This window comes from Pleurodeles waltl, chromosome 3_1 (assembly GCF_031143425.1).
Source record: "Pleurodeles waltl isolate 20211129_DDA chromosome 3_1, aPleWal1.hap1.20221129, whole genome shotgun sequence".
NCBI lineage: Eukaryota > Metazoa > Chordata > Amphibia > Caudata > Salamandridae > Pleurodeles > Pleurodeles waltl.
In genome coordinates, this window is record NC_090440.1 from 97331337 (window position 1) to 97349604 (window position 18268).

The 18268-nt window shown below is 44.3% G+C and overlaps 1 protein-coding gene across 2 annotated transcripts in view; it reads left to right on the forward strand.

Annotated features, from left to right (window-relative positions):
* The window catches only part of HTATIP2 (HIV-1 Tat interactive protein 2), a 133364-nt gene extending 125616 nt beyond the window's left edge, over nt 1-7748 (forward strand). For both annotated transcript variants that reach the window (XM_069221932.1, XM_069221931.1), the window contains exon 6: nt 5638-7748. In XM_069221932.1, the coding sequence (XP_069078033.1) occupies nt 5638-5863 (226 nt within the window). In that variant the 3' untranslated portion in view covers nt 5864-7748. The remainder of the gene's footprint in view (nt 1-5637) is intronic.
* Nucleotides 7749-18268: the final 10520 nt, after the last annotated feature.

Here is an 18268-nt window from a genome sequence, read left to right on the forward strand (position 1 = left end):
GGAAGACTTTTGAGTAGTACCCCTACGTGCTGGTAGGTGGTGTCGTTCAACTATGCATCAGCATCTGTGCTGGCAGTGATGTGCTCTGTACCTATAAAGGCACCAACTCGACATGCTGATGTCAGTTCTTTCCTTTCCTTTCCTCGCCAGATAGCGCTGATCCAGTCTGGGCTACCCCTCAGTTAATTTTTGACTGGCTTTTTTTGACGCCTTGTAAACATTTTGTTTATAATTTTCTCCTGGTGGTGAGATTAGGTCACCCAAGATACTAGATAGTTTCAAACCTGGTTGGGCCTGTCATAGGCAAAAGCTGGTGACAGGATTCTACTTGGTGTGTTTGTTGTGCTTGGAGTGGGACCATGACTCCAAGACTTGTGAGAACTGTTGCTCATGCATCCCATGACGCTGAGGGAGGGCTCCTTCAAGCTAATCGTCAGAGAAGTCCTTGACGCCTGATGTCCTGATCTCGCAGAATCTCCCAATGCCATCCGCAGAGACCTTTCTGATGGTCGTGGTTGCTCTTCAAGTCCTTTGGGAGGTCATATGTGTCCCACAGACACAAAGTGGTCATCATTATGACCTACGCGGTAAATCCCACCTACCGCCACGGGCTCCAAAAGGCCGTCGCCACCTACCGTCCGCCATATTATGACTGTAACCAGAATTCCACCAGAAGGTTGGCAGAATTCCAGCCATGGCCATGGCGGCAGATGGCGGTTTTGCATGCTATTAGAACGCCGCCAACCGTATCATGACACGATATGGCCTGGCAGTGTTCCGCTGGCGGACGCTGCTGCTGGCAGCAGCGTCGCGTCCCGTCTCCTGCCAGAGGATTCCCTGCAAGCAGGTAAGTCGGGCAATCCAACGGGGGTGGAGGGTGTTGTGTGTGGGGGTGTGTGACTGTTTTTGTATGCGTGCATGCGGGTGTGAGGTGTGTGGAATGCGTGGGTGCAGGAATGGGTTTGAGTGTATGTTGGGTCGTGTGAATGCGTGTGTGCTGTTATGTATATTAGTGTGTGTTGCTGTGTGTGTGAATGAATGTATGCATGCGTGGGTGAATGTGGGTATGTGTACGTGTGTTTATGTTGGGGGGACAGGAGGGGGAGGGTGGGGGAGAACAGCGGGGGAGACCCCCATCAGTGCCAGGGAAGGAATTCCCTGGCACTGATAGTGCCTACCGCCATGGTTTTCGTGGCAGTAAAAAAGCCACGGAAACCATGGCAGTGGGCAGGGTCATATTACAGTGGGCGGTCTAGTGACGGCCGCCGGGCTAGAGACGGTTGTCTCCAGCCCGGCGGTCGTTACCGCTGTGGTGGTCGGTGTGTTACATTGGTGGTTTGGGTTTTGCCAAACCACCAATGTCATTATGTGGCGGTACTATAGCACCGACCGCCAAGGTCCTAATGAGGTCCAAAATGTCTTTGATGTTGCTGCATCCATCAAAGACTTCCAACGAGACGCAGGAGCATCCGCACTCAAGACTCCATGAGTCAGCAGAACCTAAACTCTTTCGCTTTCCTGATTTATTTTTTTTCCCTAGCAGCTAATTCCTCCGTAAGGTGCGAGTTTGAAAAAGAACGACTCGCTGGGCATAACGATTTCAGAGTTGGTGGCCTTTCAGCACCACGTCTGGTGAGAACAACTGGCTTTTTAGGGGATGACTGGGCTTCCCTCATGGTCATGTTCTTCGATGGCTCTTGCCTTTTTGAAGAGATAGTGGATTTGGCACTGAAGTGCTTTAAGGACAGCAGAGCTACAGCCAGGTCCTTGGTTTTGTCTATGGCCCCCTCTCCAACCCCAGTCCGCCTTCCGCCCCTTTCGTGGTCTCGGAAGGGGTCTCCAACTGTGCTCATTCCCTCCCAGGCACCATGGCCCATAAGCTTCCCAGACCTCTTATGTTCGAGGGCACAGGTCCTATAAACTATGTGGCCAACATTTGGGCCAGCCCACCATACTCCCTCCCCCTCAGCTGCTTCTGCCTCCAGGCCTCTTTAGTTTGCCCTATACCCATCATGGGTACCCAGTGGGAGGCAGAATACGCCATCACCTACTGGTGGTTATTGATAAAAGACTGATGGGTCTTCCAGATCATCCAAAGGGGCTACTCCCTTCCCTTTGTGACAACCCCACCCCCCATGCCACCCTCTTACAGTCTGCTGACGGAGGACCATCTCACTTTACTGTGTCAAGAAGTGCAGGCTGTCTTGGCCATGGGAGCCACAGAGAAGGTGGCTGCATCAGACGCAGGTCGTTGTTATCCCTGCTACTTTTTGGTGCCAAAGAAGCTCAGAGAGCTTTGTTGTGTCTTAGATCTGTGCCTTCTCAAACTCTACTTGAAAAATAAGTTCAAAATGATCACGCCTGCTTAAGTTCTGTCTGCCCTGGATCTGGAAGACTGGATAGTAGACTTTAGACATTAGACTTTCAGGACGCATATTCCCACAGACCCCGTCCTGGCTGTCCACAGATGTGACCTGTGGCTCATGGTGGTTCAAGAGCACTTTGTTTGCTGTGCTCCCTTTTGGCCTTACCAGTGCCCCTCTGTGTTCAAGAAAGTGATTGCAGCTTTTCTGTAGAAGGGTTCCAGTCTTCCCCCTACCTCGATGATTGGCTATTGAAGGAGGGCTTGTCCCAGGCAGTCTTCCCCCACCTTCAGACTACGGTGAACCTTCTGCACTTGCTGGGGTTCACTATCAAAGTGCCAACGTCAGACCTCACTTCTTCTCAAACGCTTCCTTGTATTGAAGCCGTTCTGGACACAGTGCAGTTTCATGCCTATCCTCCTGAGCGATGAGTCAAGGGTATTCAGGCTGTAATTCAAATGTTTCAGCCTCTATCCTGGATTTCGGTGAGACTGACTTTGAGGCTGTTGGGCATCATGGCCTTCTGTATCTTGCTGGTTATTGATGCTTGTTGGCATATGCAGTGGGACTTGAAGTCCCAGTGGGTGCAGCATCAGAGAAATCGCTCCGACATAGTCCAGATCTCGGAAGGAACTGCAAAAGATCTGCAGCGGTGGCTAACAAACCGCAATTGGGTCACTGGGAGATACCTCTCTCTTCCACAACCAGAGGTGACTGTAGAGACAGATGTGTCACCACTTGGTTTGGGCGGCTATCTGGGAGCGGTGGAGATCAGACAACTCTGGTCTCAGGTGGAGCCCGAGCCACACATTAACCTGTTGGAGCTCCGGGCAGTTTGGTTAGCATTGAAAGCCTTTCTTCTGTATATCAAGGGAAGCTGGTGCAAGTGTTCATGGACGACACCACCACCATCATGTGGTACAAATTGAGCTGGGTGAGTGCGTTGACCCTTTGTCAGAAGGCCCTATATCTCTGGACATGGGTGGACCGTCGGGGCATTTCCCTGGTGATTCAACAGACAAACTCAGCCACAGATGCCATGCGAATCACAAATGGTGTCTCCATCTGGAGGTGGTGAAAGGTCTCTTTCGGCAGTTGGGGGAGCCTTGGTTAGATCTGTTTGCCACTGCCCAGAATGCACAACTTCAGCAGTTTTGCACACTGGAGTTTTCAAGGCGACTCTTGCTCGGAGATGCTTTTTGTCTCAAGTGGAGCGCCAGCCTCCTGTATGGCTTTTTACCATTACCACTCTTGTACAGAGTTCTAAAGATCAGGAATGACCAGGGCCAAGTCACTGTTATTACTGATTGGGCACAGAGAGTCTGGTATCCTGAGCCGCTGAGCATGACCATCAGTCCTCCAATCAGGCTGTCACAGTAACTGGGGAGGATCCTGGCCCCAAACCTGGGCGCCCTCCACCTTCCTCCTGAAGTCTGTAGTGTTATTCAGGCAGCCATGCGCCCCTCAACCAAGTCGGTATATGCCTGTCACTGGGACAAGTTTGTGTCATGGGTGCTTTCCACATTGACCTTTTTCTGCATCTTTATCCAAGGTTCTCTGGTCTGCTTCATCTTTGGCCCAGCAGGAGGCTGCTGTGGGCACAGCTAAAGGTTATCTACGTGCCATCTCTGCATTTTTGCAGTTGCCGTACCAACCTTCTCTCTTTAAGTCACCTGTTGTGGTTAGGTTCCTTAAAGGCCTGCAGCATGTTTTCCCCTGCGCCATTCACTATGTCTCAGTGGGACCGCAAACTTGTACTCAACTTTCTTATGTGTGCACCATTCGAGCCTCTGTACAGTTGCCCTCTTAGCCTCGAGGATAAAATCTGCCTTTTTAGTGGCCATAACATAGGTCAGGAGAGTCAGCGAACTACAGGTATTCTCTGTGCACTCTCCTTGTACCACCTTCTACCCGGACAAGCTGGTTCTCCGGACATGTGCCTTCTTCCTTCTGACGGTTGTGACTCCCTTCCATGTAGGCCAGAACATCACCCTGCCTACATTCTTTGCTCTGTCTCATCCCTCCAAAGAGGAGGAGAGACACTACTGTCTGGACACAAAAAGAGCATTTTCATTCTCTTTTGACCACACAATATAATTCTGGGTGGACGATCAACTCTTTGTCAGCTATGTAGGAGCGAAAAAAAGGATGGCATCGGAAAAGGACCATCTTCTGATGCATTGTTCTACGCATTAAGGTTTGCTAAGCATTGACCGAGAAGCAACACCCTGAGGGCTTCTGAGCTTACTCCACCAGAACCAAGGCTGTGACCACTGGGTTAGCCTCAGTCGTACACACCTGTCAGGAAGCAACATGGACTTCTCTGCACACGTTTACTAAGCACTATTGCTTTGACAGTCATGTCTGTCGTGACAGGCACTTCGCCTGTTCGGCCCTGCAGGACTTTTTTTTTTATTTTTTATTTAATTGGCTTCGCAGTCTCACCTCCAAGGAGGTATTGCTTGGGTATCTATTCAAAGGTAAGGAATCTGCGGCTAGAAGTCTCTATCAGATGAACGTTACTTTTGGTAACGCCTTAACTGGGAGAGACTTATCTAGCCACAGAATCCTTACGACCTGCCCATCCTCTGCTCTGTGAACTGATAATGGTCATCCTTCTCAGAGCCTTAGCTTGTCACACCAGTGGTCCGTAATACTTGTAGTGCCGCGCTTCTGACATGGAACGCTGCGCAAGTAACTGAGCGTGCCAAGGTGGCACCTATATAGATACTGCACGTCAATTCTGAAGCAGCCGATGCAGAGCCAAATGATGCTATCTACCAGCATGCAGAGGGTGCTGCTTGAAAAGCTTCTGGATCCAGTCTGGCTTCTGGGAAATATTTAAAGGTAAAGAGTCTGGGGCTAGATAGTCTCTTCCAGATAAGGTTTTACCGTAAGTAAGTAACTTGTTAGTCAGTATCCCATTGTCCTGTTGAGTTATGATTTTCCCAAGTGCATTTTTTTTCCATTACCAGAAATGCCGGCAAAATAGGCCAGTGAGGTCAGAAAGCATTTACTTCCTGTATCTCGTGTAACCTAATTACTAAGAAGGTAGTCCTAATTTTCCATCCTTCCAAGCTCGATAAATTGAGTAGTAATAGCTTGTTATTCTTACCGCTTAGGAATGGCAACTGTGGAAATACGTTTTATATTTATTTTTTTAATGCATTATTATTAAAGATTTGGCTCTGAGAGCACAGATTTTCAATGCGCACTTGCTGGTACAGTAAATCATTCGCCAGATTTCACTCACCGTTGTTTTATCCCTGTTCAGTGTCCTTATGTGTGACAGACAAGAATCCCGCCCTGCAGAATGGATCGCTAGAAAATTCCTGGCGCCCATATCTTACTTATTCCCGACTGCCTTGTCGGTGCCAGTGACTACAGTGGTTCGAGCCATGGTAAACAATGCAGTAATGCCGAGTGACCAGAAGGTGGAGCTCCTGGACAACAAGGCTATTCACAGGATTGGAACACTAGAAGAGAAAAAGAAAACCTAAAGAATGTGCCTTGTTATTATGAATGGTTTTAGATGAATATCGTAACCTTCAGCTTAATTTGCTTTTTTTTTTTATTCATGATATAAGCTGTTTTAATGTATATCATCTAAGCTTTGTTCTTGTCTTCAACAAAATGTATACCTTTTTTAATTAATTCAGTGCCCTAGAAAAGAGAAGTCTGTTGAGGCCTGAAAATACAATATTCTCAAAGTACAAAGTACTAACAAAGGGACGTTATAAGCCTGCAAAGAGACATAACTTCTCCCTGTCTGTTTACATGGTGTGTTTATCTGAGGCTACCCGATATGTTTATCAGAGGCTGGAGTATGTCATTTGTTTGTTTTTGGAGGTGGTACTTTGTGCTTCTCTAGGGCATTGGACCTCTAAGGTCAAATGATTAAGTGAATTGTGTGACCGTACAGTGCAAATGTGCCTTATCATACAGGTGCCTAGTTAAAGTGTCCAAGATGTGTATGTACACGGACAGGATAATCCCTTAAACACTAGCCAGCTGCATGCAACTGCTTATTACTCATACAAACAAGGCTGCATGCAGGAGAGTCGGAAATAGGTCTTCTCTGGTGGTGAGCACTATAAGGCCATGAGCTCTGTTATTGTGCTCCAAGCCTGGCAGATGTTTGGTGGCACTGTACCAGTGACCTGCTTTTGGCAAGAGATGTCCTGTTGACCGGGTTGGAGAGCTTTAAGGGATTCTATTCCCTGGCCAGTTTACTTACCAATCTACTGAAGGGCTTCATATTTACGGGAAGGGGCTAGAGGGAAGGACGAAAGGTGCAATAAAAAGGGAAGTATTAGCTGCCTTTATTAGGGTTCGCTTTAGTGATTTATATCTATGACGGGCCAAAGACGGGGAAAATAAGGGACAACAGAAGTAAACCCCAGTCATACACATGTGCCTCATTCTCTAGCAGCAGATAATTTTTTCTCCTAGTAAGGACTCTTGAAGTACAAGCCAGTAGCTACTACATCGACAAAAGTTTTTTCATTTATTTAAAAGCTTTGTTTTTGGGCCTTTGAGCATAGAATGATATGCCATCAATCTACATACCACACTTGACTCATAGTTTACATTTAGGGTAACAGTAAATAAAAAATATGAGCATGTTTCAGAAGTTCACCAACTTGCCTGAGGTTTTAGCAAACGAACAGGAAGGTACCTACACATTCACAGCCAAGAATGCGGATACAGTTGTGTGCGGAAGACCCCTAGTCATTTTATGTTTTTCAAATGTTTTACAAAATTTTTTAAAAACCCACGGTGTATCTCCGATAAAAGCAGGTCCTTGTCCTTCGCCCATCCACTGTACCATGAAATGTCTCTGAGGCCTCAGATTTGTGTTTGTGATCCAGAAGATACCTCTCACCATGACTACCTCTTAAAAGAAGGTAACATTCACTGTGCCATTGGGCCCTGTTCTGAAGTAGTGCCTATGAAATATCATCGCCAAGAGCAGGACCATAAAACACTTAAACATCCTTGGGGGGCCAACCACCCCACGATCCATGCACACGTTGCTCACAATCACATACACGTGGTTCGTGGAAAGCACAGGCTGAAATAACCTGCAAAACCACAAAGTAGTGAAACCGTCCCTTTTTACAAAAACCATGCAACATAACACGAAAGGGCAAATGCTAAAGAAAGTGACACTCACTTATCTGGTGATGGATAAGCTTGTTTTAATCTATTTGTAAAATGTTAAGGATTTAAAAGACCACGTGATATCAGAATTGAATTAGCTTGTTATCGCTTTTTTTATGTGGGCTGTCTGAGCAAAAAAAGGACATTTAAAAAAAAAATAATACAGTTGTGTATACAGTGAGTCATCCATAGTGTGAAACAATAAACATTCTGTCCATGTGCTGCCTGATTTTCATTTACATGTAATTGTTGCATGTAGAGTCCTTTGTTACTGTACTGTCATCATCATCAGCACAAGCTTTATTCGATCAACAGACCAAAGTGATACAAACATTAAATATAATCATAAAATATGGATTAATACAGTCCCATTCTAAAACTAATACCCAACAATAGTGTAAAACCCCAATTGCCCAGTCAATGAATCCCATCCAATCTTCCTTAAAGTTCATTACTTACATAAAGGTTACATACACGCCATGCTGCCACTAAAAACTTACTAACAGCATAAATTAATACATTGCAGCAATGGCTTTTTAAAACCCTCAAAGCTAAATCACATTTTCTTATTTTCATTTCCCGACAAATTTTGTGGATCCATTTGGACCTAGGGGATGAATAAGCAGGACAAAAAAAACATAAAGGGCCTGATTACAACTTTGGAGGACGGTGTTAATCTGTCCCAAATGTGACAGATATCCTGCCCACCGTATTCCGAGTTCCATAGGATATAATGGACTCGTAATACGGCGGGTGGTATATCCGTCACATTTGGGACGGATTAACACCATCCTCCAAAGTTCTAATCAGGCCCAAAATGTTTGACTGTTCCAGGGGTAACACAACACACGGGACATATATCGGTTGTGGCGTTTGGTCCCCATCTACTCGTCAGAGACTTCAGTGGCAATGACCCAAAACGAAATCTAGCGGAGAGTCCCTTGCCTCGTATATCTGGTATTATATCTAGGTATGGTTCGAAATGTGGGTACCATTTAAAATCAATAAAAAGATTGGTTAAGCGTCCATGGGATTTATGGCTAATGTAGTCATTTCGTACGTAAGACCAATATGCACACTTCAATACTTTTGTGTGAGATTTCTCAAGTTTGTAGGGATTCTCCCAGAGATCTCCTAGGCCCAAGGTACAGAGCCAACTAGATACATGCTTAACCCATGGAATAGTAGCGGAATTTGGACACTTTAACAGTTCAAGAAGTGAAACCTTATATACATCCAATTCAGGAACAGTCCATAGCCTTACCCAGTATAATAGGGGTCTTAAAATAATTAAATCAGCTATTCGTTTTAATCCCAAGTCAAGGAACAATGGAATCAGTGGGGTACTGAGAGGGCACGCACATAGAGCCCTCGCAAAGCTGTTCTCACCAGTGGTTAGCCTATTGCTGGAAAAAGAAACAAAAAAAACATACCTACGCACCATAGACAGCAGCTCCCTGCGCCTTAGCCACATAGATCTTGATTGCTGGAGATACAGCTTTAGCCGTCGTACTCCTATAAAAGCGCAGTATAGATGCTGCAGAAGTCCAGCACTTTTGCTAATCTGTTCTTCCCAAAGTAATTTGTCTGTGAGCCTTACACCCAAATAATCAATAGAGCTAACCTTATCCAAAGGATCGCCATCTAAGCTAATACTGCATTTCTTCCGCGATCCAGGACGAAATACCATCAGTTTCGTTTTCTTAAAGTTCAGCTCCAAACCATAATTCAGACAAAATAGATTAAATCTATTGACAAGAATTTGTAGACCCATAGGGGTCTTTGAGATGAGAAATGAATCATCTGCAAAAAGAAGGATAGGGATTTTCTGGGCATTTAGAGTCGGAGCGTCATTCTGGCATGCCAGCAGGACCTGCACCACCTCGTTGATAAAGAGAGAGAACAGAAGAGGGGCCAACACGCAACCCTGGCGAACACCCCTATTTATGGGGATTTTGTCAGTCAGTTCGCCTTGATTGCCCATATGTATCTTCATGCAGTCGCTTTAGTATTTTAATTATGCTAGCTGGAGTCCCTCTTCTATATATCACTTCCCATAACTTCTCTCTTGGGACCAAATCAAAAGCTGATCGCAAATCAACAAAAACAACATATAGGGGTTGTTTTGCAAGAACTACATATTTCCAGTGTAAAACAGCCAACCTGAAAACCAGGTCCACTGTACTAATTCTAGGTCGAAACCCCGCCTGGAGGGGGGAAAGAATCTGATGTTCCATAACCCAACTCGTTAGTCTTCCTAGGAGTTGTTTAGCGAAGATTTTTTGTAGATTATCTATGAGACTAATCGGTCTGTAATTTATTGGGAGATTTACGTTACCCTTTTTATAAATAGGAATGATTTCAGCACCCTTCCACGTAGGTGGGAATCTGTCCCCCTTCAGCAATTTTGTTTGAAAGTGTATTAATATACCAGGTCCATATAGCTGGCTCAGATCTGTAAAGATCACCTGGAATCTTATCTGGTCCTGGAGCTTTACCAGGTTTTAAAGAATAGATTGCATCAGCAGTTTCTTTTATAGAAAAACAAATATGGTCCTCGGAGTCATATAGACCCCCGCCTATGGGGGCGATGGCAAGGCTCACGTCTGACAAGGATGAGGGATCTTGTCCCACATCATAAATACCAGGGACCAGAGGAGTATCAATTCTATCATAGAGGCGAGGGAAGTGTTCCACCCAGCTTTCAGGTTGGATATGGTTCCTTAAACTATTCCTGCCCCCTTTCTCTCGTTTGGACAACAATTCCCAGAACAATGTATTATTATTGGATTTCGTGGTGTCCAACAGTTCCTGCCAATTGGAGTCTTCCCAAGATTTCTTTGCTCGTGAACTAGTCTCCTTATAAGCACGTCTAACTTGTTGTATTTCCCCCAGAATCCCATTCATAATAGCTTTTTTTAACCCAGACTTCGCCCTAGAACATAATTCATCAAACCATCTGTTATTTGCCGGGATCCCACCTCGCGATCTTACCCCAACCTTTTTGTAAAAAATACTTTGCAATTTTACAATCATGATTTCATGTATACAGAGAAGTGGAATATCTGTAGAATCGTGATCCTCATAAACTGCCAAGTTGAACGTTTGATAGATCTTACGTAACAGATAGGGGTTCAACATCACCTTTGGCCACCCAACCTTCATAGATGAATTGTTCAAAATAGGAGAGGGATCCATTGTATATTGCATATTCGAGGTTCTTCCAAAGGCATCCCCAGAGAGGGAGAGAAGCAAGGGGTAGTGGTCCCTCTCACATTTCAAGTCCACCCTCCTGTTCCTCAACAGGGGCCATAGTCTCACATCCACTAAAAAATAATCACTAACACTTGTCATTGAACCTCGTTTAAATGTAGGTGCAATGTTTATATCGGAAGGCATACGACCATTACAGGCCCTGAGGCCGTACTTTAAACATAGGGAAGCCAACTGAGCAGCCACTCGAGAGTGTGGACAAAAACTATCGCTATTCAGCTGTGCAATCCCCCATAATTCATCCTCCTCCACTGTTAGACCACTAAGCAACACGGATGGTTCGAAAGTGCAATTTACATCCCCAGCTATGTCTAGGTTAAATGTTGGTTGTAAGGTATCTAAAAAAATCAGATAGCAAGGTTAAAGTCTGAGACTCAGTTCATCGTGGGACAGATCGGGCATAAACATTAATAAAAATTACATTAAGACTGTTGGAACTAAATTTGCAGCCCCATCAAATCAACACAATCAAATTTTAAAATCTTATAATCACACTGCAATTTTTTGTTTAATATGTTTAAAAGCCCCCCTTTTGCACGACTTATCGCCTTCGCTGATGGTTGGGCAGGATGTTAAAAGAAAGAAAACCATCTATATTAATTCTATCCTCAGCCCAAGTTTCCTGGAAGAGACATACATCTTGGGTGTTTATATATGTAGACCAATCTAAATCATCCAATTTCCTCGCAAGGCCAGCTAGATTCCAAGTCATTATTGATAAGCCATTATTATCTGGCTCAATTCCATATGTCTGGGGACTAACATCCTCTGGAATCGTCTCATTCATAGTGGTCCCAACGGGTCCACTCATATGTGACTCCTAAGCTGTCCATGGAAAATACTTCCTGAGCTGTAAACTGTCATACAGATTTGGACCGCATGGTCTCACCAGACTCCTGGGGATCCCTCCTAGTATTGTGAACCAACTGACCATGTGCAGGAGCCTGGTTTACATCATCTAATTCTGACACTAGGGTAATACTGTACTTACTGTACTACTACTTGGGGGACCCATTGGTAGGAGTTGTGGACATAGCCTACTAATGCATCAGTTAGGCCATAAAACAACACACCCCTATGTTTTTGATTGGTAATAGTTGTAGAGGCTGCTGCACGTGTTTTGTGATCTACGAATGCTTCCTTTTCATTTGAAACTTGTCAGCAGTCAGTCAGAGATTATAAATGGTTAAATTAGTCAGTAACTTGTAAAATACGTGGGTTTTAGAAATATTGAACATATATTGCAGAAAAAAAGGGCACCGAGGGAAAATAGGTCAGATTTTTAAGACCGCATCCACAAGGTTATTCCCAATAAGTCAGCACACAACTACTCACAGAATACGTTTTGTGAATGGAGTACGATCCAGTGCAGTTTGTTAGGAGCATAGCAGCTGTGTACTTTCAACAAGGAAAAGCCAAGACAAGACTGGAAGTGCTCCCAAGAGAGAACATGAGACCTGAGGCAAAAAGCAATGCCCCAAGAGTGGAGTGAGGCCTAAGGCCAAGGATAGTGTCCATAGTGTGGAAGTATGGCCTTGGGCTAAGAGAAGTAAATTAGGCCACTCAGCAGGAGTATGCCCTGGCCCAATGCATGTCACAGAAGTCACTACAGTTTTGGGTCTGTCAGGGAGCACAAGAGGGCAACAGTGTGTGATCCTTTTTGTGTGACTTCAGTTCTCTGGAAAAACAGGTAGATCTATGCGCTAAAAACCTTGGTACATGTTTGAGCTAGTTTTCTGTAGACACGAGCCACAATAGAGCAAAACCTAATAGACAATGGTGTTTGATTCCCTAATTAACACCAAATTGGATTATTTTATAGAGGGTATGCTATGTTGGAAAGGGCTATGACAACCCTGCTAGAATGGATTACAAAACTGTGTATGCAACAAGGACATATGAAACTACTGAGATTTAAAAAGCAGGCGGTAAAGTGTTTTGTAGCATGAAACTTTTCTGGATTCACATGCTGTACTTTATTCCACTTCTAGTGGTTGGGCCCGGCATTGTTCTTTGTAGTCACCATCTTCAGATTCTTTTTTCTGCTGTTGGGTCTGGAAGCAAGGGAGAGGGAGCTCTAGGATCGAAGAAGAGAGGTGCTGCATGAAAGAAGGGGTTTTTAGTTGAAAAGACCGAAAAAGCTGTCAAGAACTAGGATTACATTGATCATTGCTGGATTGGAGAAAACATAGAAGTTCACAGAAAAAACACAGAGCAGGTGAGAGACCACCGCACATCGAGGCCATGTGGGTCAGTGAGTGTGAAAGACTAACAATGCCAAAAATTGTTTTGACATCAACATAAAAAAAAAAGAGGACTGAGGAGGCAGAACTTGTGTCAAACAGAGATCTCTTGTGGGAGAGAGAAAGAAAATGCCACAGGAGAGCGATTCCCCAAGAAGGAACCCACCCACTAGGCAGTGGGAATGGGGTTGGGGGGGGGGGGGGGGGGGGGGGAAGATTACCACTAAACACCCCCCCCCCCCCCTTCCCCCTGTTTGAAGGGTTGGGCTATAGGTTAAGACCTTGGACTGGCTTCCCCTTGCTCACCAGTTTCACCACAGCTCAAGTTCAAACATATCCTTCCCCGACATGCAGCCTATGGGGTACTTTAACTTGGCACACTGGCAAGGCCATCAACCGAGACCAAGGTGTTCTCCAAATTTTCAAACAAGGCTATACCTTTCCCTTCCAGGACTTGCCTCCTCTAACCTACCTATATAACTGATGCCAAGAAAAGGGGGGAAGAATGCCAGGAAAAAATGGCTTTGGTAACTGCAGAAGAAATGAGGAAAGAGTAAGGAAAAGCATAGGAGAGTTCAGCAATTGAATAGAACTACAGTGTCAAGCACATAGAATATTACCCCTACCAACTTAGCAATTACATTCTTGCTGACAAAAAGCCCATCCACATCACACACCAGATAATGTCCTTATTAACACAAAAGTATAGGCAGTTCTCGTAAGAAAACAAAGCAAGACAAAAAAAAAAAAAAATGTAAACATGAAACAAAGAGCCATTTTACAGTGGTAACCAGTAAGCAAAAGATGAATGTCATAGTCAGTCACCATCTGGCAAATCTCCAGAATTGTTCTGCAGCAAGAACCTTGATTTGTCACCACTTATCTCAGCAGTCACGACTTCCACTACCTGACGTAGTCCGTCCTTTTCAGCTTGTCTGCATTGGGATCTAACACTACACTGTGCTGCAGGTGCTTATCGTTCTCAGCCTTGCCCTCAGCATGCGCAGTGTTGCAATTGACGATGTTATTAAAAATGCCAGTAATGATATCATAGAACATATCATGAGTGATGTATTATGTGAGGTCATAAGCAGTGCATAACAATGGCACAAGGTGTAGTTACTTGAAAAAAAAACTATAGCTGGTGACTAGAGTGTTTTTCAGTTTAAAATGTTACATTTAAACTGCCATTTTCACCTAATGATAACGTCGCTAATTTTGTTGTTTTCAGTGAATTTCTGATGTTTTTTTTTAATACAAAGTAAGATATTATTACCACACCTAACTATAACTAAGTGAATTTCTATTTTTTTTTTCTATATAGTAATATTTTATTACCATACTTCACAATAGCAAGCCGTGGGGTTGACCGCAGGGCCTGGTCGCAAACCCCTGGGGTCAGCCACCTCTGGCCACGCGCTCTCTTTTGCTTTGTACTGCATGGATTGGCCGCTGCAACTCACCCCATCCCCTTTTCTCTTTTTTAAATGGTTTTCTGGTCCCGCTGAACTCTCACGGGAGCCAGCACATGTTTTAAAACATTTTTTTTTTTTAAAGACAAAAAAAAGTTTTTTTTAATTAGATTGGTTTCCTTTCTGATTGTTTGTTCTTTAGTACATCAGATTATATCACTGCTTCAGCTAAAATTAATAGTTCTTCATGCCTTGACATCACTGTCTTGAGTGAAGTAAGATGTCTGTCACATGCACTCTATATGTATAGGAAATATTATTGTTGTGCATAGCAACATTATTGTAAACACGACATAAGTGGGGTTTCTCCATTGGTGATGACATTCTGCTAATTAATGGTATTGAAACTTAAAAAATTAGATATTTTTTAGAACATTAGCAAGTATGGAAGTGATTGCAATAGCAGCGTGGCAGTCCTTTCAGCAGCACAGCAGTCCTTTCTGGTGGGGTATCCACATGTCCAGACAAGTACTGAAGAGCTGGTGCCTGAGGTCCAGTATTTATACCCAGTTGTGCCTTTGAAGTGGGGAGCAGCTTCTAGAGGCATGCCTTTGAAGTCACAGGTGCCTTGCCTTCCTGACTAACTACAAGGCTGTTTGTGTGGAGGCAGCTGTTTGTGTGGATGCAGAACACAGCCTATTCAAGTTTAAGTGGGGCTGTGTCTAGCTCCCCCCTCTCATCCTGCCACACCTAAGCTCCCTATTGTGTGTGGCTGTCTAGAAGGAATACAAAAAGCTACACCCATTCATGTGACCCAGGCCAGGGTGCAGACGCCAAATGGGTAAGGCAGGAAAATGCCAACTTTCTAGAGTGCCATTTTCAAAACTGTAATTTAAAATACAACTTCACCATAGTTTAGGATTTTTTTAATTACAAATCCAAAGAGACAGCAAATTAACTAATTATTTGCTCTCATTTGGAAATTACAGCTTATTAAATGTAATAAGGTAACTCCAATGTTAGTCTATGGGAGAGGTAGGCCTTTGAATTCTGGGACTTGTAGTTGTTTTAGTTGAATACAAATCTCAGAACTCAAAGGAAAAAATCCAAACAGAAGCAGTACATCCCTCATGGACCTGGGAAACTTGGCAGCTATGAAGAATAGCTGCTGGTTCCTTTCATATCTTGCACTGATCAAAGAGAATACTTAACAAAAGGAAACGTGGAAAGCTGGTGCCAAAGAAGAAAAAGATGTGTGATACACAGATGGAGGTGGGGCAGCCCCTCCGCTATGGCGGAGGAGCTTCGCCCCACTGCTAAATGCAGAAAAATAAAGGGATCATAAAAGTATGTTATTATCCCTTTATTTTTCTGCTTTTGCAGGATAGGGCAGGGCCAGCATCCTCCACGTCAACAAGTGGAGGACTGGTGGTGTGCTTCTAAGTGCGCAAGTCAGTTTGGCCAGCCAGCAGAGGCTGGCCAAACTGACATGTGCACTTAGAACTTTGTTGCACAGCTGGGTGGAGACCAAGCAGTGTCCCATTAGCTCCCAGAATGGCATTATTGCCTGCTCAAGCCAAGCCTGGCGCCTCTTTCATGCTGGATTGGGTGGGGAGGGAAGATGACGAGAGGCGGCTGGAGTGGCGGAACACAGAGGAGGCAGGTCAGTTTTATTTTTTATTCCCCTATCTCCCCCCCCTTTCCTGGCAGCAGACGCTACTGGATAGAGGATTTCAGAAAGATGTGGAAGAGTAAAAAGGTCCTATGATCATGGCCTCTCCTTGCCCATATGGAAATAGCTGTGAGTGGCTGCACGGGCTCAGCTTTCATTTAAAATTAGCATAAAGCTTAATATCGCTCTGTAGAGAGGGCAAAGATTGGGTGTACATCAAATCTATACAATATAAAGATCCACTGTGAGAAACTTTTACTGCTTTTAGCATCTAAGATCTCAATCATGCCTCATCCTAAATACCCACCCACAACCTGAACTCACCTGGAGCCGACTCAGTTCACAATATGCACTATACAAAGGATATATGTTGCCTGACAAATAAAATTACAGAAACATCTAGAAAAATCAGATACTGTTAGGTAATGATGAAGACGTAAAATATGTGAAATGTAAAAAAGGACTTCTTTGCTTAGCTGGAGTACATTTTTCTTTTTAGTTATTAAGAAATGTATCTATTCTTTTGCGTTTCAAGTAAGATAGATGAACATAGACCCATGGGGACCAATTTCCAAGTCACTTTTAGGATCTGTCACACTTAAAGCCATGGGTTGGTGATGGTGTAAAGGAGCTGCACAATCTAATGAGACTGCATGGGTCAGCAGTGGAATAAGAGAGGGACAGTACAGATGACAAAGGGGAATGGAGTGAGATGGGACAAAGACAGTGTCTGGAGAGTTGTGAAAGCATTAACGTATAGATGCTGAAGAACGTGTATTGCTCACGATAGGGGGGGGCCTTTCTTTTCCATCCCAATAGCCTTGCTATTATTGGGACCCCCAAAAAAACCATCTGCTTCTTGCCAGAAGTTGTAATCTAATCTTTGCTTCAACACAAAGTCAGTGATGTACATCCTGCATACCTTTAAGCGCCAAGGTAAGCGGCCATGGTGAAAGACTTTGGAGTGGAGGGCAGAGGACCTGTCAGAGTGACACTCTTCTTTCTGGCCTTTGTACAATGTAAGTGATGGTAGTGGGCCTTACTGTAGCACCATTTCAGCTTGCCTAATAGGTCATGATGGAATTGCTTTAACCCAAGGGTTGTTTCTTTATTCATTAACAGTTCTGTGGCGTTACTTGTGGAAGATCAGTGAAACGTACTGTTTTAGGAGCCATTTGCTGAAAGAGTTTTACATTCTTACACTTGGACTTAATTTAGGTGGTTTATAGTCTGCTCTTGTAAAGTTAGGTCATCAATGCCAGGTTCAGATTTGTAATTATTTTTACCCAAGTGCTGGTTAGAAGGACACAGTGGAGACTGATCTTCAAAATTAGTAGTTATGAATAGTTTTGGACTATTGTAGGAGTGCTTATGTGCTCAATGAACCGCCTACCACTATACACATGTTGAACAGAAATTAGAAATTTGCTTAAAACGGTGCAACTCTGGTCTGCATTGGGCTCGGTCTCAAAAGTCTGGAAACATTGGCTGTACTGGGCGGAATTAAAATGCGATGGGCACAAGCTGGCCTATACGTAATATAAATATTTTACTAAAATCAAGAAGTATTGGAGCACACCAGACCGAAAACTACCCACCTAAAATGCGGCTTGCCCCTACTAGAAAGGCAGACTCGGCGTGGAGCTCACGTTCCACAGAGGTCGGCAGCATATGCACAATGTCAGTTATAGCCATACTAAAACATCTCGTATACGAGGTTGGAAAAACCCCACCTGGTGGGAAAGTGAAACCAATTCAAAAGACCAGAGGAACACATTCAAACACGCGAAGCAAACAAATTATGTTTGGAGTTTACGAGCCAGCAGCCCTACGCCCTGCTATAAATGGTCATATTTACATCCGAGCATGCTTCTGTACTCCTGCGCCCCCCTTACTACTACTAACATGCCGTCACGTCATCTTTAGCACGTTTGTAAGAGCACTAGGAAACCGTGACACGGCAAAACCGCAGTCTCCTGGCTGCTGACGGGCGGTATTCTCGGATCCGCTGTTCCCAACTTCAGAATGCGCTGTAACGAGGACCACAAACACCACGTGCGACTATAAAAGCTATTTCCGCAACAGCCACTCTTAATAGTTCCGGGTCAAAGTAGGCTACCTCATCCTGGGCGGTCCTTTTGT